A 25040-nucleotide genomic window follows, 5' to 3' on the forward strand; every position below is an offset into this window, starting at 1 on the left:
AAAACTGCCTTTGTGGGTCAGTATGTACTCATCTGCCAAAACAGCAGCCTCAGATGCAGTCCGTACTTTATATCAAGACGATCAGGGACAGATTCTTTGAATTGTTCGAGGATGACCAGGTTGTACAAATCTTCAAAACTAGTGACTGCTAACGCAGTACACCAACAATTACATTTAGTTAACAAAAATACAGAGAACTCACATGAGACTGTTTTTAACCTTTCTTCAAAGTATCTAAAATACTATTGATACACTTCAGGAACCAACTCGAAACCATGCAGGACAGCAGTTTTAATCTTTAAGTAATCGTCGCTATCTGAAATACTAAGAGATGAGTAAGCCTTCTGAGCCCTACCGGTCAAAACACACCGTAGCGTCAAAGTACGGTCTGCATCAGGCCAAGCCCGAGAATCTGCTCCACGTTCAAATAACGTTAAAAAAATTATCAGGATCCTTTTCAGTAAATTTAGGCAACAACTGGAGATTAAGAGCAACATAAAAAGGCGGAGAATGACCAAGGGAAGACCGTCCCAATGGGGAGCTTGAGTCGTCATTCTCAAAAGAAAATCCACCTGAAAGTTTGCCTTCTCTGACAAGTTCTAAACGCTGATGTTGCAACCACAGTTTAGCTTGTTCCGTATCCTGCTTCAAAATGTCCAAATCAAGTTAGTTATTTTTGCTGTTTCAACCTTTCAAGATCTTTGTCATGATTTAGCTGCAATAAAAGTAACTCCTTTTTCTGCTCAAATGTCAAACCAGCACTAGACAATTGGTACATTCAATACAGGTTCACTCAATTCTGCCTTCAAAATACCAGCAGAAAGAAAATTAGCTGACAGAATAGACCTCACTGTATCCTTGAGACGTTTGTCACGCATCTCAACATGATTATACTCACTCAATTTCAAAAGCTGTTCCGTCAGTAAACTGCATAAGCAACTCTTCAGAAGGAGCACGGACAAAATCCTCAAAAGGCACCATAATGCTACTTCCACATTAACAGATTAGTAGCCCAGACTTTGAATTGCCCTAATGAGCACATCGACTACAGAACAAGAAGCACATAGCTGACTTAACAGTGCAAAAACTGATGAGCATTACTTGAGTTTCCCCAAATATTTCTGTTAAACTTAACCCTAGTCTTCAGTGGATTTGCGGCTGGGATTGATGCACTAGAGACGCTGGCACGAAGGAGGAACCAGCTCGCTGGTAACCAACCCCAAATGTGCTCCCGAGAACTGCTCTAACTGCTCTGACCGCTATCACCAAACAAAAATAACAAACGATGCACAACGTGCCCCAGTGGGAATACGTTGCTATACCTAATGGGGAAAAACCATAGCTCTGGAAAATGAGTTATGTCTGCCTCAACTTCTGTCATACATTGCAAAGACAACTCACCTCCATAATCTGATGACCCAACAGGGAACAGAACAAAGTGTCTCTAGACAGTACAGGAAAATAGACTTTGTGGTCTTCTCTCCACCAATGCACCAAATCAAAACTAATAAATAAACAAAGTCACCAAACCGATACCATAGAAGGAAATTTCTCTAAACCAATTGAAGTGTGATTAAAACACACAACTACAAAAAGTGTACATACCTCCCAATATACAATAGCACGTACAAATGGCCAAATAGCCATACAAGCTTCTGGGACAATAACACAACTAAGTAAACCACAAGATCCACCAAAGAGTCACCAATTAGCGCTAACCAATTACCATATATACTTGGGATAACATCAAAATAACCAAGGCAAAGTCCTGGATGAGCCTCTATTTGTCACAACCTGGCTCTTAGATGGTGATAAGCAAAGGAGTACACATTGGCAGTTAAGGAGTAACAAAAACATGTAATAACTAACAAAGTATAAAGCAACAAAGGAAAACTAACCTGTGAAGTGTGAAAGTAGGCATGTGAGGGGTGTACTGGAGATGCATGGATGAAGGTCAAATGTGTGTAAGTGTTGAAGGGTGCACCTCATCAAAAAACATAATCAACCAGATCATAAAACAAAATGGTGCTTGGGGAGAAAGAGAGCAAGGACTGGGTACCAGGAACTTTTATCTCCTAGTTGATCCCAAACCCAGGTTCAACTTGTCACCTTGAGGACCCAATCAGCTCCACCTCTCCCCAATCTGCAAATAAAAGCACAAACACAGAGAAGTAGGCAGAGAGAGCGTATCAAATAACATAGTGCCAAATTGTAAGTCGCTCTGGATAAGAGCGTCTGCTAAATTACTTAAATGTAAATGTCATGTCGTTACTACCCTGCATGAATCTGCTGGGAGCTAACCGACTAGGTTCAATGTTAGCTAGCTAACATTAGGCTCTAAATAGCAAAGCAAAAGATTCTGGGATACAAATAATGTCATACACATAACGTTAGCTAGGGAGCCAGCCAACTAATGTTAGCTAGCTAGTTAGGTAGCACTTTCTGTCTAAATTAGAAATGTTTAATATATGAAAATGTAGCTAGCTAATGCTAGACTATTTTACCGGTATTCATTCTCATGCATGATGGACGCGTCTCCCTGTCATGGATGCCATGCCATGTTGCCCTTAATTTGAAGATGTAATCTGGGGACAGGAGTTTTCTCCATCTCTTTAGCTATCATACTCTAATTCCACTGATTTCAAAACTCAAGCCTCCAGAATGTGGAGAGCAACACTAATACAGCTCCACTACACGTTGCATTTTTTTAAAGCCGTGTTTGACAGTTTTACCAACAAAGACTGACCAGCTCAAATAAACAGAAGCCTTCTATAAAGGGCCTCCCGGGTGGCGCAGTAGTTAAGGGCGCTGTACTGCAGCGCCAGCTGCACCACCAGAGACTCTGGGTTCGCGCCCAGGCTCTGTTGTAACCGGCCGCGACCAGGAGGTCCGTGGGGTGACTCACAATTGGCCTAGCGTCGTCCGGGGTTAGGGAGGGTTTGGCTGGTAGGGAAATCCTTGTCTCATCGTGCACCAGCGACTCCTGTGGCGGGCCGGGTGCAGTGCGCGCTAACCAAGGTTGCCAGGTACACAGTGTTTCCTCCGACACATTGTGCGGCTGGCCTCCTGGGTTTGATGGCGCTGTGTTAACTTAAGAAGCAGTGCGGCTTGGTTGTGTTGTGTATCGGAGGACGCATGACTTTCAACCTTCGTCTCTCCCGAGCCCGTATGGGAGTTGTAGCGATGAGACAAGATAGTAGCTACTAAATAATTGGATACCACAAAATTGGGGAGAAAAAGGGGTAAAATTCAACAAAACAAAAAAAGCCTGATGGCAGACCAATTCTCTCCTCTCTCGGCATGTCCAGCCCATTTATTATCTCTGCAAATAATGGCTAGTGGGAAGGTGGCTTAACCAACAACTCATAATTTAACACATGTATTTGTAATTACAGATTGCATACAAGTTTGTTATGAAAGTTGACATATTCCAGAAGGCATTTCTGCCAAAAAATGCATTTGGATAAAAAAAAATGTTTTTTAAATCAGTCCTGTGAAGTCGTGACTTGTGACATACGCCCAGTTTCCTGAAACTGGTCACAAATGAACTTTTAACAATGCACACCTGATCATTTAAATTAATTCCAGGTGACTACCTCATGAAGCTGATTTAGAGAATGCCAAGAGTGTGCAAAGGGCAATGGGTGGCTACTTTGAAGAATCTCAAATATAAAACACATTTTGATTTGGTTAAAACTTTTTTGATTACTACATGATCCATATCACATATGTGTTATTTTATAATGTTGATGTCTTCACTATTATTCTACAATGTAGAATATAGTAAAAATAAAGAAAAACCCTTTAATGAGTAGGTGTGTCCAAAATGTCTGGTACTGTATGTTACATGCCTCAAACTGAGAAGTGTCAGCAGATAATAAACCTGAATTAACAGGGTAAAATGATGAGACGGAAAAACGTTAGCAAGTATACAGTAGTAGGCATTCTCCAAAATTCAAGATGAAACCTCTAAGACATCAGGATCCCACTAAGCTCATCACTAAGGTAAGGACCCTGGGACTAAATCCCTCCATCTGCAACTGGATCCTGGACTTCCTGACTGTCCGCCCCTAGGTGGTAAGGGTAGGTAACAACACATCCGCCAAGCTGATCCTCAACACGGGGGCCCCTCAGGGGTGCCTGCTCAGCCCCCTCCTGCTTCCCCCCTCATGACTGCACAGCCAGGCACGACTCCAACGCCATCATTACGTTTGCTGATGACGCAAAAGGTGGTAGGACTGATCACCGACAACAACGAGACAGCCTATAGGGAGGAGGTCAGAGTCCTGACCGTGTGGTGCAAGGACAACAACCTCTCACTCAACTTGATCAAAACAAATGAAACGATTGTGGACTACAGGAAAAGGAGGACTGAGCACGCCCCCCATTCTCATCAACGGGGCTGTAGTGGAGCATGTTGAGAGCTTCAAGTTCCATAGCGTCCACATCACCAACAAACTAACGTGTTCGAAGCACACCAAGACAGTCGTGAAGAGGGCACAACAAAACCTATTCCCCCCCAGGAGACTGAAAAGATTTGGCATGGGTTTCCCAGATCCTCAAAAGGTTCTACAGCTGCACCATCGAGAGCATACTGACTGGTTGCATCACTGCCCGGTATGGTAACTGCTCGGCCTCTGACCGCAAGGCACTACAGAGGGTGGTGCGTATGGCCCAGTACATCAAGCTTCCTGCCATCCAGGACAACACCCACCCACGCCACTGCCTGTTCATCCCGCTATCATCCAGAAGGCGAGGTCAGTACAGGTGCATCAATGCTGGGACCGAGAGACTGAAAACATCTTCTATCTCAAGGCCATCAGATGGTTAAACAGTCATCACTAACATTGTGGCTGCTGCCAACATACTGACTCAAATCTCTAGCCACTTTAATAATTAAAAATTGGATGTAATAAATGTATCACTAGTAATTTTAAACAATGCCACTTTATATAATGTTTACATACCCTATATTACTCATCTCATATGTATATGCTGTACTCTATATCATCTACTGCATCTTGCCTATGCCGTTCAGCCATCTCTCATCCATATATTTAAATGTACATATTCTTATTATGTCCTTTACACTTGTGTGTAGAAGGTAGTTGTTTTGAAATTGTTAGATTACTTATTACTGCACGGTCGGGAACTAGAGGCACAAGCATTTCGCTACACTTGCATTAACATCTGTTAACCATGTGTATTTGACCAATAAAATTTGATTTGATTTATTGAGCTTGTCAGTGGTAACCCACAAATGCTGATGCTCCTAAAGAAGGCCAGTTTTATCTCTTCTTTAATCAGGACAACAGTTGTCAGCTGTGCTAACATAATTGTAAAAGGGTTTTCTAACGATCAATTAGCCTTTTAAAATGATAAGCTTGGATTAGCTAACACAACGTGCCATTGGACCACAGGGGTGATGGTTGCTGATAATGGGCCTATTTGGAACGGTAGTCTATACGTTAGGCTTAGTGAAGGGTAGATCGGAGTTTAGTGCATAGAAAGTTACTGAGTGAGACAAGGGGAAGTGCAGAAAATTCATAAGGAGGGAGGCAAAGGGCAAAAGTCTAGTTTCAGTTCTTGATAAGGCATGCCAGCTGTGGAACTAGGGAGGAGCGAGGAATTTGGCTCGAGGTCAAGCCAACAGATGAAGTGAGAAGAAACCTCTGTGAGGGGGGCCAAATAGGCCCGCCACAACAACTCTCCTACTACAGTCCTATCTCACACATATACATTTCCACGCTCACAAAGGTTCTAGCACCAGGCAGGGCCATGAATACACCATGAGAGGAAACAATTAAGTTCCTGCCTAGCAGGAAAAAAATAATTCTGATTGGCTGGGCCTGGGTGCACCCCTGCCCATTCATGTGAAATAAAAAGATTAAAAAGATAAGTGGATTTATTTAAATGTTATATATGTTGAACAAAAATATAAACACAATATGCATCAATTTCAAAGATTTTACTGAGTTAAAGTTCATAGAATGAAATCAGCCAATTTAATTAAATGAATGATATATAAACAGTACCAGTCAAATTTTGTACACACCTACTCATCCAAGGGTTTTAAGTGTGCCTTGGCATTCACTCAACCAGCTTCACCTGGAATGCTTTTCCAACAGTCTTGAAAGATATGCTGAGCACTTGTTGGCTGCTTTTCCTTCACTCTGCGGCCCAACTCATCCCAAACCATCTCAATTGGGTTGAGGTCTGGTGATTGTGGGGGCCAGGTCATCTGATGTTGCAACATCACTCTCCTTCTTTGTCAAATAGCCCTTACAAAGCCTGGAGGTGTGTTGTCCTGTTGAAAAACAAATGATAGTCCCGCTAAGTGCAAACCAGGTGGGATGGTGTATCACTGCAGAAAGCTGTGGTAGCATTGCTTGTTAGGTGTGCCTTGAATTCTAAATAAACCACATACAGTGTCACCAGAAAAGCACTCCCACACCATAACACCTCTTCCTCCATGCTTCATGGTGGGATGCACACATGCAGAGATCATCCATTCCATCAATACTGACACTGTGAAATGGAAGTGAATCTGTTTAAACACTTCCTTTCCTGTAGAACATAGCTACCTACAAACACAATACAGTAGCTAGAGTGTTCAAGCAGCTTTAGTGACCATTTGAATAAGATTGTGGCACAACAAACTCCCCATTAAAACACAGAGCAGTGTTCTATGTGGAAGGTGGGATGTTGATGCTCAGTAACACAGAGAAAGCTGATTTATGGAAAATATGACTTGAACATTTACAACTCAGAGGGGATGCTTCTGAACACAAGACAAATAGATCAACTCCTGGTTACTGAAGGTATAGAACTTCGAAACACTTTATTTGGATAGTCGCCAATAGATGGTTTATAGATGTTAAACTAACTGTCAACAAACTATTTAACTAACTAACTACCCACTAACTCTAACTATCACTAGCCCTAACCTTAACCAATACCTAACATCCATGGCTGTTTTAGAGAATGAAATAATAGCTGTCTTTTGTCATTCCTCGACAGACCCAGTGTCTCCTCCTCAGCTGTCCTCTGAAAAATATATAACAAAACATATTTGATGAATAGGTACCAAATCCCATATAAACACATTGAATAACACATCCATGAAGGGTAAAAAAATAAATAAATAAAATAAATCATGAGCAATACATTTTTGAAGTGTCTGCCCTGTATATCTAGGAGATATAAGAAAGCACAGGAAATACTTGTGTGGTTTTGACACATATTTGACCCCTTTTTTGGGGTAGACACAAAACTACCTCCATACAAAAATGTTTTTAACCGGTACCGGTTGGTTACCTTCAGACAAGTCCTGTGAAACGTGTGGGGGTCGTAGAGCAAAACAGAGAACACCATCGGGTTTGGTACTAACTTCGGACTTGTTTGTGAGAATCTTATCTATCAATGGAGTGGTCATATTAGTTTATAGGCCAAACTGTCCGGACTCTAAACCCGGTTTTGGTGAGAAGACCGATTTTCTGGATGTCTCATTGTCTGACAAATACCGCTGTAGCTCGGCCACCTTCCACTGCAGATGTGGAAGACTGCCATAGGCCGATGTGGTGGATGGAAACTCTGCCCATTTAAAAAAACAGATATCTCTAGCTTAAACTGACAGATTTTGATGGGGATTTTTAAAATTATGTTATTTATATTGGCTCACCTGTGCGTCAATAGACTCTAGGGGGTTTAAAAGACCTCACATGTGATTCAGATATATTGATTCAAATACATTCTGAAAGACAGCCTGAATCACTTTTTTCTAAATATTTTGGGTCATTTAGATTAGGATTCTCTGTCGTTAATGTTAAAATAACAACTGCGAGTGATTGCCGAATATTGTGTAGAAGTCTTCCACTCGAAATCTGAAAGGTCAAGGACAAGGAAAAATTAATTAATTAATTAAACCACAGATAACTAAGGTTCGTATTTAGTCACCATCAATTTCCTGTCTTTACCCACTGTCTATTAACTTTTTACATAATTGGCTACAAAGCTGTCAATTCATCTTCATCTTCCGCCCCAGTGTCCCATCCTCAGCTGTCCTCTGCGTGTCTATCCCATGGAGAGATGAGGGTGTCCTGCTCCTCTGAGGGTGATGCTCCCCAATACAGCTAGACTCTGGACGGACAGATGCTGAGAGATAGTGAGGACTGTCCTTGTTACGAAAGAAGCACCATCACTCTGAGGAAAGGCCCGCCTGCAGCTCTTACCTGCACCATCAGAGACCAGATCAGAAGTGTTGACATCAGAAAGACAATGTCACCTTATCTAGGTAAGCTGTAGCCTTCTGTAATACAGTCAGCACTATTTGTATTATCATTCAATTAGAAGCATGAAGAATATCATGACCATCATTATTGTTGTCGTCAGAAACCGACCTGTTAACAAAAACCAGTTTTCATCTGGGATGATGTATGATTCCTGTTTTTTACTTTATTATATATTTGCCAAGTGGGGCAAAGATATCAGACTGGATGATCCCCACTGGGAGACCCCATCAGCAAGACAATCATGCAAACATCTCAGATGAAATCTCTCTCTCTTGCTCCGTCCAGGGTACCAGAGGACACAATGGAGGCTTAATGTGGGTCAATTGGATTTTCGATGTCGTGCTTAATTGTATTTCAAACAACTGTGTACTGCTACATGCTCTGTCATTTAATCTTGTCTCAATTCATCAATTATTTGCTACATTTTTTTTGTTGGAGTTTTTTCTTTGCTGTTTTGGGTGCATGGTTTCTATCCAGAATAGAGTATTGTTTTTTCTTTGTTGTTTTGGGTGCATGGTTTCTATCCAGAATAGAGTATTGTTTTTTCTTTGTTGTTTTGGGTGCATGGTTTCTATCCAGAATAGAGTATTGTTTTTTCTTTGTTGTTTTGGGTGCATGGTTTCTATCCAGAATAGAGTATTGTTTTTTCTTTGCTGTTTTGGGTGCATGGTTTCTATCCAGAATAGAGTATTGTTTTTTCTTTGTTGTTTTGGGTGCATGGTTTCTATCCAGAATAGAGTATTGTTTTTTCTTTGTTGTTTTGGGTGCATGGTTTCTATCCAGAATAGAGTATTGTTTTTTCTTTGCTGTTTTGGGTGCATGGTTTCTATCCAGAATAGAGTATTGTTTTTTTCACCGAAATAAACACATGTTCAGATCACAAATGCAACTGCAAGTAGGCTACTATCGTTTGGCTGGTGGTAAAACATTCTATTTAGCTGACTCAGTACAACGCTCATTATTGTATTTTTGGTATTTAGAGGAAGATAGCCCTCTAGTGGCTTACATATTGTGTTTCCGTCTGTTCGTGCTGTGTTTGTTCATTTTTATGACAAGTATCTCCTGTTTGCCTCGGTGTGGCGCAGTCGGTAGAGTATGGTGCTTACAATGCCAAGGTTGTAGGTTCAATTCCCAAGGGGAACCAGTACTAAAATGTATGTACTCTGGATAAGAGTGTCTGCTAAATTACTCAAATGGAAATAACTATAGAATAACATATACTGTATTATGGGACCAGCCTGGCATGAAGAGGCATCATCCCTTCTTCAGCAATTGCATCCAGAGGAACATATCTGACTGACCAAGACTTTCTGTGGCCTTTCTCAATAATTGATGACTTTTTCTTTCTTCAAAAATGATATATATACATTCATAGATTTCATAAAATGTTTTTTTTTTTTTTTTGCAAAGCGATATATACTGTATCTGTTATTTAGCTGGAATGGAATCTTTGTATGCTGTATATTTGACTGTGGTTGTCTCCCTTAAGATGAATTCACTTACTGTAAATTGCACTTGTTGGATAACATCATCTGCTAAATTACTCAAATGTAAATGTTTAACATACAAATCTCTTCTTACTATATTGAATGTAGATGTCACAAATGTATAATTTGTACAGTTCTTTATTAAAAATGTCGTTATTTGTTGCATTTGACTGTGTAAAACATAGCAGTACAATTTCTTATCTGAGAGTAGATATATAGTATTTTGCAATAAAACATTATTATTTGTCTCTATGAACTGAAACCATCAAGTGGTTTTAAACAGATGTCTGTCATTGAAAAACCCCATGCATGCCATGATCATATAGTGAACAAATACACCAATCTCTTTCATAAGTTCTTTAAACAATAAACGTTTGGGCAAGCGAAATGTCACAAAGTGAAATGGTGTTAATAAAGTTTTAGCAAAGGATTTACACTAATCATCACTATCAACAAAACAGCTATTTTGTTCTATCCTCGGGCTGTAATGCTACACAGAACATGTCGTGTTACGGAGCTCTGGGAGGAACTGTCTATCTCCAGCTGATGAATGATGCCACAGGATCCGAACTCACATTCAAAAAAGACCCCACTGGTGCGAGTACAGAGATATTCAAAATAAAACAAAACAAAATAATCCATGAATTCATTAAAGCCAGATCAGAGTTCTTCATCAATAATGGGGCATTTCAAATAAATAACACAGAGAGGAGTGATCCTGCTGAATATTGTTTTGAAACCTTTAATTCAGATACTTGGAGACCAGAGGAGTACCACGGATCATTGGAGGTCAGGATCTTCAAAAACTCACATCTATTTGCCAAACAAGAATATCCCAAAGAAGCCAAATGCAATTTATATTGAAAGATTGAACGTTGTCATGCATGATTTGTGAGGGACTGTGTCAAATTAATTATAAATCTATGAAAACATGTTTTGGGTGGGTTAAATACGCCTTTGAAGGCTTACATACAGTAACCCTCATGTGTAGTCTACAGCTTATCATGAGATACTCTACCTCAAGTGAGAAAAACCTCGAAACTTCCTTAATATTAGATTTGGGGCACCAGCTGTTGTTTTCCAATACACACAGAACACCACCTCTTGTCTTTACCGGAGGCAGATGTTCTATCTTGCCATTGCAGCGTACATCCCCCGCCAGCTGTATTTTATCAATGTCGTCGTTCAGCCATGACTCTGTGAAACATGTGCTACTGCAGATTTTAATGTCCCGTTGGTAGGGTATTCGTTATTGTAGCTCGTCTATTTTGTTATCCAATGATTATACGTTGGCAAATAGGACTGATACTGATACTGTTACTGTAACAAATTATATTATTAATTTTCCCATATTACTGTTTATATTTCATGAAATTCACTACTAAGGGTTTTGTACATTCTTTACCTAAATAAATAACCCAACATTTGTCTACATTTGTCATATTCTCTGTTACTGATTGAATGTTTCATTTATTGATGCATTATTTTATTTTTTTACAAACTCTCTCAACAAGGTTATTGTGCAGTAGTAAACGTGTCATTCACTGCAGAAATGTGTGATTGAAAGGGTAGACCTCTCGTGTGTCCTCTAAGGAAGACTGATTCCTTTTTCATTTTCCGTTCCTATTTGGCATCTAATGAACAAACCCAATTCATCACGGTTTGAGCTCCCAGGAAGTGCTCTATAAGTGCAGTCCATTATGATGTATTGTTATTCTGACTAGCTGCAACCCAAAAGGTATCAGTTCCAACCGGTCGATGTCATCAATGAGTCACAAACAACCATTTGGGAAGTATTGGAATTTGAGTCTGCGTGTCCTCTCTGTTTCACTTTGTATTTCTCTCACCTGTCCTCCTCTCCCTCTCTCGCTCTCTCACTCTCTCTCCTTCATGCATTTTTTATAATGTCACAATCTTAGCTGGACTGAAAAATACAAGTTGTATTGTGAAGAAGGTAATGTGTTAGTTTCAGTGATGAAAAGCTTGTACAGTATTTTAGAGCTGACAAAGTGAACAAGGTGTCATTTTCTCAGGCGCTAACATTTCTTTACACTTAAAAGTACACTCTGAGAGGTAGAAGCCTTCTGAATTCCATGTAGAACCCTCTGTAGAAAGGGAACAGTCGAAGAACCCTTTTAGGTTCTCGATATGACCTATTTGTCTGAGAGTGTAGACTCACTTAGCACTTTTGTACAACTCTGATATTACACATCAAGAGACATGAATAAAGCCAGCCTGGCTGTTTATGTAGTGAACAAGTGAAACTTTGATGAGGCTGTTCCTCTTTCCTCTGTGTCAGAACCTATTAATAATTTATTTTGCTTGTCAACAACTAAGTGAATTCTAATGATTGACGAGGACAGCTGGAGTGTCTGTCATACCACCTTTGCATAGGTTTTTGTTTATGTTGTAAATTGTCAAGTTATGGAAATTCAGCACTGAATGGGAAACAGAGGATTTTGTTACAGTACAAGATATCTTCATTTGTTAACTTGAGCCCTGTGGTGTGAAGAGACATGAAGGCTCTGTTTGGACTGTTGGTGATGTTAGCAGCAGTGTCTCATGGTAAGAAGTTTCCTGATGTGTTGATTTCCCTCTTGTTTTACGCATGCTATACAGTAAGGAGCCTCGTTAATATCATGTAGAACGTGAACTCAAAGCTCTTTGTGGTATACTACAGGCTACTCAGAATCACTTTTGTCAAATTAATCCTTCTCATAATGACTAATGACAGATACAGAGGCAATATTCAAAACACTGCAAAAGACACTGCAGTTGTCTCGTTATTCATTGTCCTGTGATAATTATAACTGACTGAGGTACTGTTATGTTTTTTAATACCTTGATGTCATTGGTTTGGTTACACCGTTGCTTGTGTTCTCATCCATAAAATTAAACCTTAAAACTAGGACAGTGATAGTCAGTCACGACAGTGTCTATTTTCTGTTGATTTTCAGGCATGGATCCCTGTGATGCTACACTGGATGGAGCTCAGTGTTATGGAACTCTGGGAGGAACTGTCTTTCTCCAGCTGATACAGGTTGTCAGCGGAGTCCCTGACATATCATTAAAAACCGAATCCAATGATGCTGCTAAAATTATACTCAAAATTAGAAACAAACCCCCCAAAATAGTGAAAATCCACAAATCCATTGAAACCAGAGCACACTTCTTTATCAACAACGGGACGTTTAGGATAGATAACACAGAAAGGAATGATTCTGCTGAATATAGACTAGAAACATTTAATGCAAATGGGGAAACATTAGGGACCAGGAAACTACAACTGTTTATTGAAGGTACAGTAACTAGAAAACCTTTTCTCATATTGACAAATACTTTTTATTAACTATAACTATAATAACTAGACTGCAAAAGCTTCTACTTCTAGAAGAAGTGTTGTTTTCTTATTTGTTTGTGCGAAAGTCTGCAGATGTCTTCAGATGTGGATTCTTCTTCCTCCACAGCCCCACTGTCCCCTCCTCAGCTGTCCTCTCAGTGTCTGACCCATGGAGAGATGAGGGTGTCCTGCTCCTCTGAGGGGGACGGCCCTCAGTACAGCTGGACTCTGGACGGACACCCACCGAGAGACACTGAGGCCTCTCCTGGTGACAAGACAAACACCATTACACTGAAGAGAGGCCAGTCTGGAGATCTCACGTGCACCGTCAAAAACAACATCAACAGTGTTACTGTGAGCAAAATAATCTCCCCCTGTGAGGGTAAGCTACTGTTTAATAAATGTTGTTAATCCAATATATTATGAAACACATTATCAGTGATTATAATAATGATGATGATCAATATTTATCAATGGACATTGAGCTGTTAAGAAAGCACTATCCATTTGCCAGTGTTCAATTCAGATACATATAAGATCCCTGTTTATTTGATCATATGCAGGGCTTATGTATGTTAACTGCACTTCCAACGGGACAAAGGTATCAGAGTGGGTGATTGCCACTGGTAATACCCTGTGTATTGAACGTACAACAGTGGCACACACAACTGTGACAAATGCCTTCACCAGTAAAACAGAGGCAACCAAAGGTAAGTGACCTGACAATCTAGTGACCTCCACTCTAAATCATCCCACTCTAAATCTTTATCTTTATTTATATTATAATTATTTGTAGCGCTATTTTTAGTACACTGTTTAAACTTGTTGTCCTATTTTCTGTCCGCCATCAACTTTAATGGAATTTCCTCAAATTACTAAAGGACCCATTGTGACATCATGACTTCCAAAATTATATTCCATTCACTCTAAACAATGTCACTTTTGACCTAAATCAGCTACTTTGACCACTCCCAACAATTTGGACGATAGACTTAGAAAGTGTATGAAATATAAGTTTGCTTCTGTGCTATTCAAATTTGAAATCAGAACAGAATTATCTTCTGCTCATCAAATGAAACAGCTGTTTTAGTAATCGCGTCAACTACATTTCCACTTAGCTTTTCCAAGTAACTGACATTTTGATCACTTTTCCATCAAGTTAGAATACAGATTTGAGCATATGACTGCTCACATGACTGCTCCGCCTACTTCTCTGCTATTCAAATCTGAAATCAGAACATAATGATCTTCTACCGATCAAATTATACAGTTGTTATAGTAATAACATCAACTACATTTTCTGTAAACTTTTACAAACAACAGACATTTTGATCACTTTCCCAACCAGTTATACAAAAACTTGAAGGGTATGATATCTTGGTCTACTCTCTGCTATTCAGATCTGAAATCAGATCAGCATGGTCATCTGCCAATCAACAGTAACAGCTGTTGTATTAATTGCATCAACTACTTTTCGTGTCGACTTTTACAGACAACTGACATTTTGACCACTTTCACAACAATTTCGACAAACACTTGGAGCCAATGAAATCTTAACCTACTTCTCTGCTTTTCAAATCTCAACACTTTTTCAACTACCACAAAAATAATTTAAAACAGCTAAAGCAAGTCCCACAATTTACTATCTAGTTATCATTGATATGAATGATGGATTTCATGGCCTTTTATGTAGTAACAGTGGTGGAAATGAAACAACCTTCTTGTTACAATGAAACAACCTTCATGCTTATATGTTGTTCTGTCTGTTTCCTCTGTTTTACCCAGAGATCATAGGGACGGTAGCAGGGTCTCTGGCAGGCGTAGTCCTTGTCCTAGTAATGGTGTTGGCAGTTTACTGTGTCCAGAAGAAAAAGAAACCTCCAAAGACTTCAGGTTAGAGGATATTTAGCTGTGGCTCTTCATTTTTAGTACTACAATATCAAATCAAATCAATGCGCCGAATACAACAGTGAAATGCTTACTTACGAGCCCCCAACCAACAGAGCAGTTTTAAAAAACACGGATAATTTACAATGTCAGTCTTGCCAGTGAAATAATAAGATGCAATCTCTCTCTCTCTCTCTCTCTCTCTCTCTCTCTCTCTCTCTCTCTCTCTCTCTCTCTCTCTCTCTCTCTCTCTCTCTCTCTCTCTCTCTCTCTCTCTCTCTCTCTCTCTTCTACACAGTTCATGTTGACAGTCAGGATGTGGAATACGCGAATGTCAGGACACTGAAGAATCAGATGAGACTGCAGGAAAGAAAGGTGGAGTACGGACAGGTGAAAATCACTGGGGCTCCCCAGCAGCCATTGGAGGTGTTTGGACAGAATAAAACATTAGAGGGTCCCCGGTGGAAAGTAGGCACACCTGAGGAGGGGGACTGTGTGTACGCCAGGGTACGCAAAGTCCAGTGAGCAAGGTACTGTCCAGATTCAATATAACAGAAGGAGGCTGATTTATAGGAAAGTACAACGCAGTGTCCATCTTTCTATTTGCATATCATCCCTAACAGGTATTGCATGTCTTATAGATTTTGTCCCATTATTACCAGATTCAGGTTTTCAAAGGTGGTCATTACTTAATTTGCAATATGTACACCAAGTCTTAAAGAACCACAAAGTTAAATCATTTGATGAACTAAGTTCAGACTTCCATTTGCCAAAGTCAGATTTCTTTAGCTATTTACAACTAAGATACTATTTACTGAAACACCCCAAATAGGTAATAACAAAGGTGAGTACTCTCCCATAGAAAAACTCAATCATCAGAAAATGGCAACTAGAAGTCAACAAATAAAACTGCACCAATGTGTTGATATCATGGCACTGTGCAATACTCCGCAAACTAAGTGCAAGTGGGAACCTGAACTTGGGGAGAACATTGAACATGAAACTTAGGAGGAAATACCATTTTGGGTACTTTCTAACTCCTATCTATACTCCTATCTCCTGCCTATCTATTGATTATACTCCTGTCTGCAGCAAATAAATGTATTACAGCACATTTGTTAAATAAGGACATTCATACTATGAGTGGAATTGTAGAGTGAAATGAATGTATTTCATGTAGAATAAAATTACAAACAGATAAATGTGAAAAAAAGATGGGAACCGCTCCTTGTAAATAACATTGTGTAGACTTAAGACTCATTAGTCTTGAAGCAAACAAACATATGATGAATGTGATTACTAATTTTTGCTTTTCTTTTTTCAAATTGCTTTTCCTTTTGGTGATTTCGGTGCCTTCAGAACATTTTCACACCCCGCAACTCTTTCCACATTGTGTTGTTACAGCCTGAATTTAAAATGGATTCAATTGAGATTTTGTGTCACTGGCTTACTCACAATAATGTCAAAGTGGAATTGTGTTTTTTTTATGTTTACAAATGAATAAAAACTGAAAATCAGAAATGTCTTGAGTCAGTAAGTTTTCAAGCCTTTTGTTATAGAATGCAAAAATAAGTTCAGGAGTAAAATGTTCTTTAACAAGTCACCTCTGCATGCAATAGTAGAGTGGCAAAGAATACAACGTGTTATGTTTGGGGCAAATCCAACACAACACATAAATGAGTATCACTCTTCATATTTTTTAAAATGGTGGTGGCTGCATCATGTTATGGGTATGTTTGTTATCGGCAAGGACTAGGGAGTTTTTTAGGATAAAAAGAAATGGAATAGAGCTAAGCACAGGCAAAATCCTAGAGGAAAAGCTGGTTCTGTCTGCTTTCCAACATACACTGGGATACAAATTCACCTTTCAGCAGGACAATAACCTAAAACATAAGGCCAAATATACACTAGAGTTGCTTACCAAGATGACATGGAATGTTCCTGAGTGGTCTAGTTACTGTCTTAACTTAAATTGGATTGAAAATCTACGGCAAGACTTGAAAATGGCTGTCTTGCAATGATCAACAACCACCTTTACATAGCTGGAAGAACTTTTAAAAGAATAATGTGTAAATATTTTCCTACCCAGGTGTGCAAAGCCCTTACAGACTTACCCAGAAAGACTCACAGCTGTAATCACTGCCAAAGGCGATTCTAACATGTATTGACTCAGGGGTGTGAATACAGGGGTGCGAAGAATAAATGAGATATTTCAATAAATTTGCAACAATTTCTAAAAACATTTTTACACGTCATTATTGGTATTGTGTGTAGATGGGTGAGAGGAAATATCAAGACTCAGGATAAGACCAGATGCAGACAGTTTGAATAACAGACGTTTATTATACAACAGGAGGCAGGCAAACGACAGGTCAAGGGCAGGCAGAGGTCTGTAGTCCAGGGCAGAGTAAGGTACAGAATGGCAGGCAGGCTCAGGGTCAGGGCAGTGGAGATAACCGGGATAACTAGTAAATAGGCTTGTGATCAAAACCGGGAAAACAAGTAAACAGGCTTTGTAGGCTTGATGAGACAAGACAAACTGGCAACAGACAAACAGAGAACACAGGTATAAATTCACACGGGATAATGGGGAAGATGGGCGACACCCGGAAGGGGGTGGAGACGAGCACAAAGACAGGCGAAACAGATCAAGGTGTGTTTTTTTTATTTGATTAATTTTGAATTCAGGCTGTAACACAACAAACTGTGGAATAAGTCAACGGGTATGAATACTTTCTGAAGGCACTGTAATTATATAGTTATCTGGTTTGTTGTGTACCTGTTTGTGTCTCAGAAGACCAGAACCTTAATAATAATACAAATAATAACAATAATAGTAATTTACTTTACAAACACTAATTAAACTACATACATTTCTGATCATATCTAAGATAGTACATGATAGAATAATCTTAATTCAGCACACAGTACCTGTACAGCAAATAAGGGAATATTACATTTTTTGTGATTGTTATTTATATTTTGAGCTAGTGCAATAATAAGCTAATGTTGTAAATGTATTCTAAGATACTTTGCCATATCTTTTCACACCATCACAATGTATTTTTCTTCCTCTGAACATTTCCACATCTCTGGTTTCGGTGGGTTAAAGTTGCTGATGCATTAACTGTTTGAGTCACATGATTACCAGTCGAAAAACCAAAGGTGATGGACAGACAGATTGGGTAAAACCAACATACTGTGGCTTTTCTTCAGGACATTAACATTTTCGGTTAGCTCCTCGGATGAACTAAAAGTAAAGCATATATGATTTCACCATATGTCAGTCTCAAACAAAATAAATGATTAAAAGAAAAGAAATTGACAACAGGATGTTGAGAAATAAAGATAATGATGTTTCTAACAAAGTGTTGATAGCATAATGTAATCTTCTGTAAGATGCAGTGGAATTACTTGTGATGCTTCATTCTTGATGCCACTGCATGATGGGAAGTTGCAATTTGAAAATAAAAATTTGTTTTAAACAAGCAAAAGTTGTGCCTGTCTTCTCTGATACTACAGTATAGAGGTAAAAAAAAATGCAGAGCCTTGGGCTACCATTCATCCCATATGAGAAGTAGTAAACACAGTATACAAAAAAATCAAATGTTATTGGTTGCATACTGTTGATTCTTGCCAGAAATATACTTATTCGTGTCACCATACCATCACTTATTGATTACTTTACATGTACAATAATGTATAAGTTGGGGTTAATGAAGGATGGATAGCAATTTGGTGTATGGAATTACTGAGTGAGACAAGGTGATGTGCAGAAAGCTAATATTCTGTTCCTAAGGAGGAAGGCAAAGGACAACAGGCTAGTTTCAGTTCTTGATAAGGAGCGAGGAATTCGGCTCGAGGTCAAGTCAAAAGATGAAATGAGTAGAAACCTCAGGGAGGAGAGACAGGGGGGCCCACTACAACGACTCTCCTACTACAGTCCTATCTCACACACATACATTTCCCTGCCCACAAAGGTTCTAGCACCAGGCAGGGCCATGACTACACCAGTGAGAGGAAACAGATGTGTAAGGAGTTGACCTGCCTAGTAGGAGGTTATAAATAGATGTGCTTGTCTAATCATGCTTTGTCTTTGCAGCTGTATGACCCATTGGGTGAATAAACTTGGTTTGAGTTTTTCCTAGTTGTCTGTTTGAGTTTTTACTCTGTTTGTTTAGAACCTAACAATACACATATTTAGCACATGTTATTGCAGGTGTAGAGAAATGATTGGGTTCCTAATTCCAACAGTGCAGTAATATCGAACAATACAAAACAATACACACAAAAATAAAAAGTAAAAAATGGAATTAAGAAATATAGAATTATTAGGATGAACATATGTCGGAGTCCAGAGTATAAATATATACACAATGAACAAAAATATAAATGCAACATTTCTCTCACATGTTGTGCACAAATTCATTTACATCCCTGTTAGTGAGCTTTTCTCCATTGCCAAGATAATCCATCCACTTGACAGGTGTGGCATATCAAGAAGCTGATTATACAGCATGATCATTATACAGGTTCACCTTGTGCTGGCAACAATAAAAGGCCACGTTAAAATGTGCAGTTTCGTCACGCAACAGAATGCCACATATGTCTCAAGTTTTGAGGAAGCGTGCAATTCAAATGCTGACTGCAGGAATGTCCATCAGAGCTAATGACAGAGAATTGAATGTTAATTTCTCTACCATAAATAAGCTGCCTTCAAAGTTGTTTTAGAGAATTTGGCAGTGTGTCCAACCGGCCTTACAACGGCAGACCACATGTAAACCAGCCAGTCTAGGGGCCGAGGATCATTTCTGTCTGGAATAAAGCTATTTTTGGGGGAAAAACTCATTCTGATTGGCTGGGCCTGACTCTCCAGTGGGTGCACACCTGCCGGTGCACCCCTGCCCAGTCATGTGAAATAAATAGATTAGGGCCTAAAGAATTTATTATGTATATATGTTGAACAATAATAGAAATGCAATATGCAACAATTTCAAAGATTTTACTGAGTTATAGTTCATAGAAGGAAATCACTCAATTTAAATCAATTCAATATATACAGTAACAGTCAAAAGGTTGGACACACCTACTCATTCCAAGATTCTTCTATATTTTTACATTGTCGAATAATAGGGAAGACATCTAAACATCTAAACATCTAAACTATGAAATAACACTGTATCATTTTAATCATTTTTAGTCAATAAGATTCTTGCTACGTAGCTTACGTAGCTTAACTTTCTGAACATTCGAGACGTGTAGTCCACTTGTCATTCCAATCTCCTTTGCATTAGCGTAGCCTCTTCTGTAGCCTGTCAACTATGTGTCTGTTTATCCCTGTTCTCTCCTCTCTGCACAGACCATACAAACGCTCCTCACCGCGTGGCCGCGGCCACCCTACTCTGGTGGTCCCAGCGCGCACGACCCACGTGGAGTTCCAGGTCTCCGGTAGCCTCTGGAACTGCCAATCTGCGGTCAACAAGGCAGAGTTCATCTCAGCCTATGCCTCCCTCCAGTCCCTCGACTTCTTGGCACTGACGGAAACATGGATCACCACAGACAACACTGCTACTCCTACTGCTCTCTCTCCGTCCTCCCACGTGTTCTCGCACACCCCGAGAGCGTCTGGTCAGCGGGGTGGTGGCACCGGGATCCTCATCTCTCCCAAGTGGTCATTCTCTCTTTCTCCCCTTACCCATCTGTCTATCGCCTCCTTTGAATTCCATGCTGTCACAGTTACTAGCCCTTTCAAGCTTAACATCCTTATCATTTATCGCCCTCCAGGTTCCCTCGGAGAGTTCATCAATGAGCTTGATGCCTTGATAAGCTCCTTTCCTGAGGACGGCTCACCTCTCACAGTTCTGGGCGACTTTAACCTCCCCTCGTCTACCTTTGACTCTTTCCTCTCTGCCTCCTTCTTTCCACTCCTCTCCTCTTTTGACCTCACCCTCTCACCTTCCCCCTACTCACAAGGCAGGCAATACGCTCGACCTCATCTTTACTAGATGCTGTTCTTCCACTAACCTCATTGCAACTCCCCTCCAAGTCTCCGACCACTGCCTTGTATCCTTTTCCCCTCTCGCTCTCATCCAACACCTCCCACACTGCCCCTACTCGGATGGTATCGCGCCGTCCCAACCTTCGCTCTCTCTCCCCGCTACTCTCTCCTCTTCCATCCTATCATCTCTTCCCTCCGCTCAAACCTTCTCCCACCTATCTCCTGATTCTGCCTCCTCAACCCTCCTCTCCTCCCTCTCTGCATCCCTTGACTCTCTATGTCCCCTATCCTCCAGGCCGGCTCGGTCCTCCCCTCCCGCTCCGTGGCTCGACGACTCATTGCGAGCTCACAGAACAGGGCTCCGGGCAGCCGAGCGGAAATGGAGGAAAACTCGCCTCCCTGCGGACCTGGCATCCTTTCACTCCCTCCTCTCTACATTTTCCTCCTCTGTCTCTGCTGCTAAAGCCACTTTCTACCACGCTAAATTCCAAGCATCTGCCTCTAACCCTAGGAAGCTCTTTGCCACCTTCTCCTCCCTCCTGAATCCTCCGCCCCCTCCCCCCCTCCTCCCTCTCTGCAGATGACTTCGTCAACCATTTTGAAAAGAAGGTCGACGACATCCGATCCTCGTTTGCTAAGTCAAACGACACCGCTGGTTCTGCTCACACTGCCCTACCCTGTGCTCTGACCTCTTTCTCCCCTCTCTCTCCAGATGAAATCTCGCGTCTTGTGACGGCCGGCCGCCCAACAACCTGCCCGCTTGACCCTATCCCCTCCTCTCTTCTCCAGACCATTTCCGGAGACCTTCTCCCTTACCTCACCTCGCTCATCAACTCATCCCTGACCGTTGGCTACGTCCCTTCCGTCTTCAAGAGAGCGAGAGTTGCACCCCTTCTGAAAAAACCTACACTCGATCCCTCCGATGTCAACAATTACAGACCAGTATCCCTTCTTTCTTTTCTTTCCAAAACTCTTGAACGTGCCGTCCTTGGCCAGCTCTCCCGCTATCTCTCTCTGAATGACCTTCTTGATCCAAATCAGTCAGGTTTCAAGACTAGTCATTCAACTGAGACTGCTCTCCTCTGTATCACGGAGGCGCTCCGCACTGCTAAAGCTAACTCTCTCTCCTCTGCTCTCATCCTTCTAGATCTATCGGCTGCCTTCGATACTGTGAACCATCAGATCCTCCTCTCCACCCTCTCCGAGTTGGGCATCTCCGGCGCGGCCCACGCTTGGATTGCGTCCTACCTGACAGGTCGCTCCTACCAGGTGGCGTGGCGAGAATCTGTCTCCTCACCACGCGCTCTCACCACTGGTGTCCCCCAGGGCTCTGTTCTTGGCCCTCTCCTATTCTCGCTATACACCAAGTCACTTGGCTCTGTCATAACCTCACATGGTCTCTCTTATCATTGCTATGCAGACGACACACAATTAATCTTCTCCTTTCCCCCTTCTGATGACCAGGTGGCGAATCGCATCTCTGCATGTCTGGCAGACATATCAGTGTGGATGACGGATCACCACCTCAAGCTGAACCTCGGCAAGACGGAGCTGCTCTTCCTCCCGGGGAAGGACTGCCCGTTCCATGATCTCGCCATCACGGTTGACAACTCCATTGTGTCCTCCTCCCAGAGCGCCAAGAACCTTGGCGTGATCCTGGACAACACCCTGTCGTTCTCAACTAACATCAAGGCGGTGGCCCGTTCCTGTAGGTTCATGCTCTACAACATCCGCAGAGTACGACCCTGCCTCACACAGGAAGCGGCGCAGGTCCTAATCCAGGCACTTGTCATCTCCCGTCTGGATTACTGCAACTCGCTGCTAGCTGGGCTCCCTGCCTGTGCCATTAAACCCCTTCAACTCATCCAGAACGCCGCAGCCCGTCTGGTGTTCAACCTTCCCAAGTTCTCTCACGTCACCCCGCTCCTCCGTTCTCTCCACTGGCTTCCAGTTGAAGCTCGCATCCGCTACAAGACCATGGTGCTTGCCTACGGAGCTGTGAGGGGAACGGCACCTCAGTACCTCCAGGCTCTGATCAGGCCCTACACCCAAACAAGGGCACTGCGTTCATCCACCTCTGGCCTGCTCGCCTCCCTACCACTGAGGAAGTACAGCTCCCGCTCAGCCCAGTCAAAACTGTTCGCTGCCCTGGCCCCCCAATGGTGGAACAAACTCCCTCACGACGCCAGGACAGCGGAGTCAATCACCACCTTCCGGAGACACCTGAAACCCCACCTCTTTAAGGAATACCTAGGATAGGTTAAGTAATCCCTCTCACCCCACCCCCCTAAGTTTTAGATGCACTATTGTTAAGTGACTGTCCCACTGGATGTCATAAGGTGAATGCACCAATTTGTAAGTCGCTCTGGATAAGAGCGTCTGCTAAATGACTTAAATGTAAATGTAAACACATATGGAATCATATAGTAACCAAAAAAGTGTTAACCAAATCAAAATATATTTGTTACTTGAGATTCTTCAAAGTAGCCACTGTTTGCCTTGATGACAGCTTTGCACACTCTTGTCATTCTCTCAACCAGCATCATGAGGTAGTCACCGAGAATGCATTTCAATTTACAGGTGTGCCTTGTTAAAAGTTCATTTGTGGAATTTCTTTCCTTCATAATGCATTTGAGCCAGTCAGTTGTGTTGTGACAAAGTATACAGAAGATAGCCCTATTTGGTAAAAGACCAAGTCCAGATTATGGCAAGAACAGCTCAAATAAGCAAAGAGAAATGACAGAGGATTGAGAAAAAAAGATTTGTCCATCACAATTCTGACTTTTGCTGACTTTGCGCTTGCCTATTTATCAAGCAAGGCATGAGAAATTAAGAGTTGGCCTAGTCTTTACATAGGGAAGCTAAATGGGTTGTTCTGTTTGTGTAAAAAACCTCAGTAAACATTCAGCTAATCAAAAATGTGTTCCCTGTGATAAAAGAAGCCATGACACAGGTGTAATGTCTAATGTCTTATTTAAAAGGTGTTACAGATATTTATCTTGGGAAGAAATCCTCAATATGGGATCCCGAGTGGTGCATGAGCTCCCGGGTGGCACAGCGGTCTATGGCACTACATTTCAGTGCTTGAGGAGTCACTACAGACACCCTGGTTTGATTCCAGGCTGTATCACAACCGGCCGTGATTATTAGTCCCATAGGGCGGTGCACAGTTGGCCCAGCATCATCTGGGTTTGGCTGGTGTAGGCCATCATTGTAAATACGAATTTGTTCTTAACTGACTTGCCTAGTTAAACAAAGTAAAAAAATCTATATATAATTAATACACTTCTCAGGGAAATGTATTCATGCAGAGGTCAATATGATGCTATGCCATATCCAATACACAGCTCTGCCAATCCATCCCATTATTGATACCCAGCCAGAGGGCCACAACTGTTTAAAATGTATTTATTTTAATCTTCATCAATCGAAGTCATTGGCTCCTCATAGTGAAAAGAAAGGAGCCATCTCCTAGGCCTGGAAGTCTGCATTCTTCATCCCACTGGTCGGAGCTTGGAATCGTTCCGTATCTCACCCTCTGTTGCGTCATTGACCTCTCCAGTGACCTAGTTATCAATCCTCTCATACACGGAATCAAACGACATTCACACAGAACCAAAACACTCATACAGGTGAAAGTGGCCCTCAACACAGTGATAATGACAATTTTCCATTTCCCAAACATACTGCCAAACCAATTTGTAAGAGAATTATCCACCCCTGAGTTCTCTGCTAATTCGTGAGCTAATGTGGTTAAACCAGCCAGGGCCTTGGTCATGGATCCGTCTGGAGCTGTGTTATTAAAAAATAAACGTACAGCAATGATCCCCAATCATTCTACATACCCTGCCCTTTTCTGCCAATTAACATGTGTGAGTGTCAATCTATTTTACCAGGTCATGGGGGAGGTGGCAGATAATTGGTCAGAGAACCCCTTTACTGCATCCCCAGTCTCATTCACAAATCTCTGTTGCTTATAATAGATGTCATTAATCCAATCCACATTTTTATTTATTGTCAACCACCAAAATAAAGTC

General features: G+C 41.3%; 1 protein-coding gene across 1 annotated transcript; it reads left to right on the forward strand.

Annotated features, from left to right (window-relative positions):
* The first annotated feature begins 12063 nt into the window (after positions 1-12063).
* LOC123994043 lies at positions 12064-16730 on the forward strand. The gene is made up of 6 exons (XM_046296526.1): positions 12064-12343; positions 12736-13077; positions 13246-13500; positions 13682-13828; positions 14904-15011; positions 15304-16730. The coding sequence occupies exons 1-6, from the start codon at positions 12295-12297 to the stop codon at positions 15528-15530; spliced, it is 1128 nt and encodes a 375-aa protein (XP_046152482.1). The 5' UTR covers positions 12064-12294; the 3' UTR covers positions 15531-16730.
* The last annotated feature ends 8310 nt before the right edge of the window (positions 16731-25040 follow it).

This window comes from Oncorhynchus gorbuscha, linkage group LG13 (assembly GCF_021184085.1).
Source record: "Oncorhynchus gorbuscha isolate QuinsamMale2020 ecotype Even-year linkage group LG13, OgorEven_v1.0, whole genome shotgun sequence".
Classification (NCBI taxonomy): domain Eukaryota; kingdom Metazoa; phylum Chordata; class Actinopteri; order Salmoniformes; family Salmonidae; genus Oncorhynchus; species Oncorhynchus gorbuscha.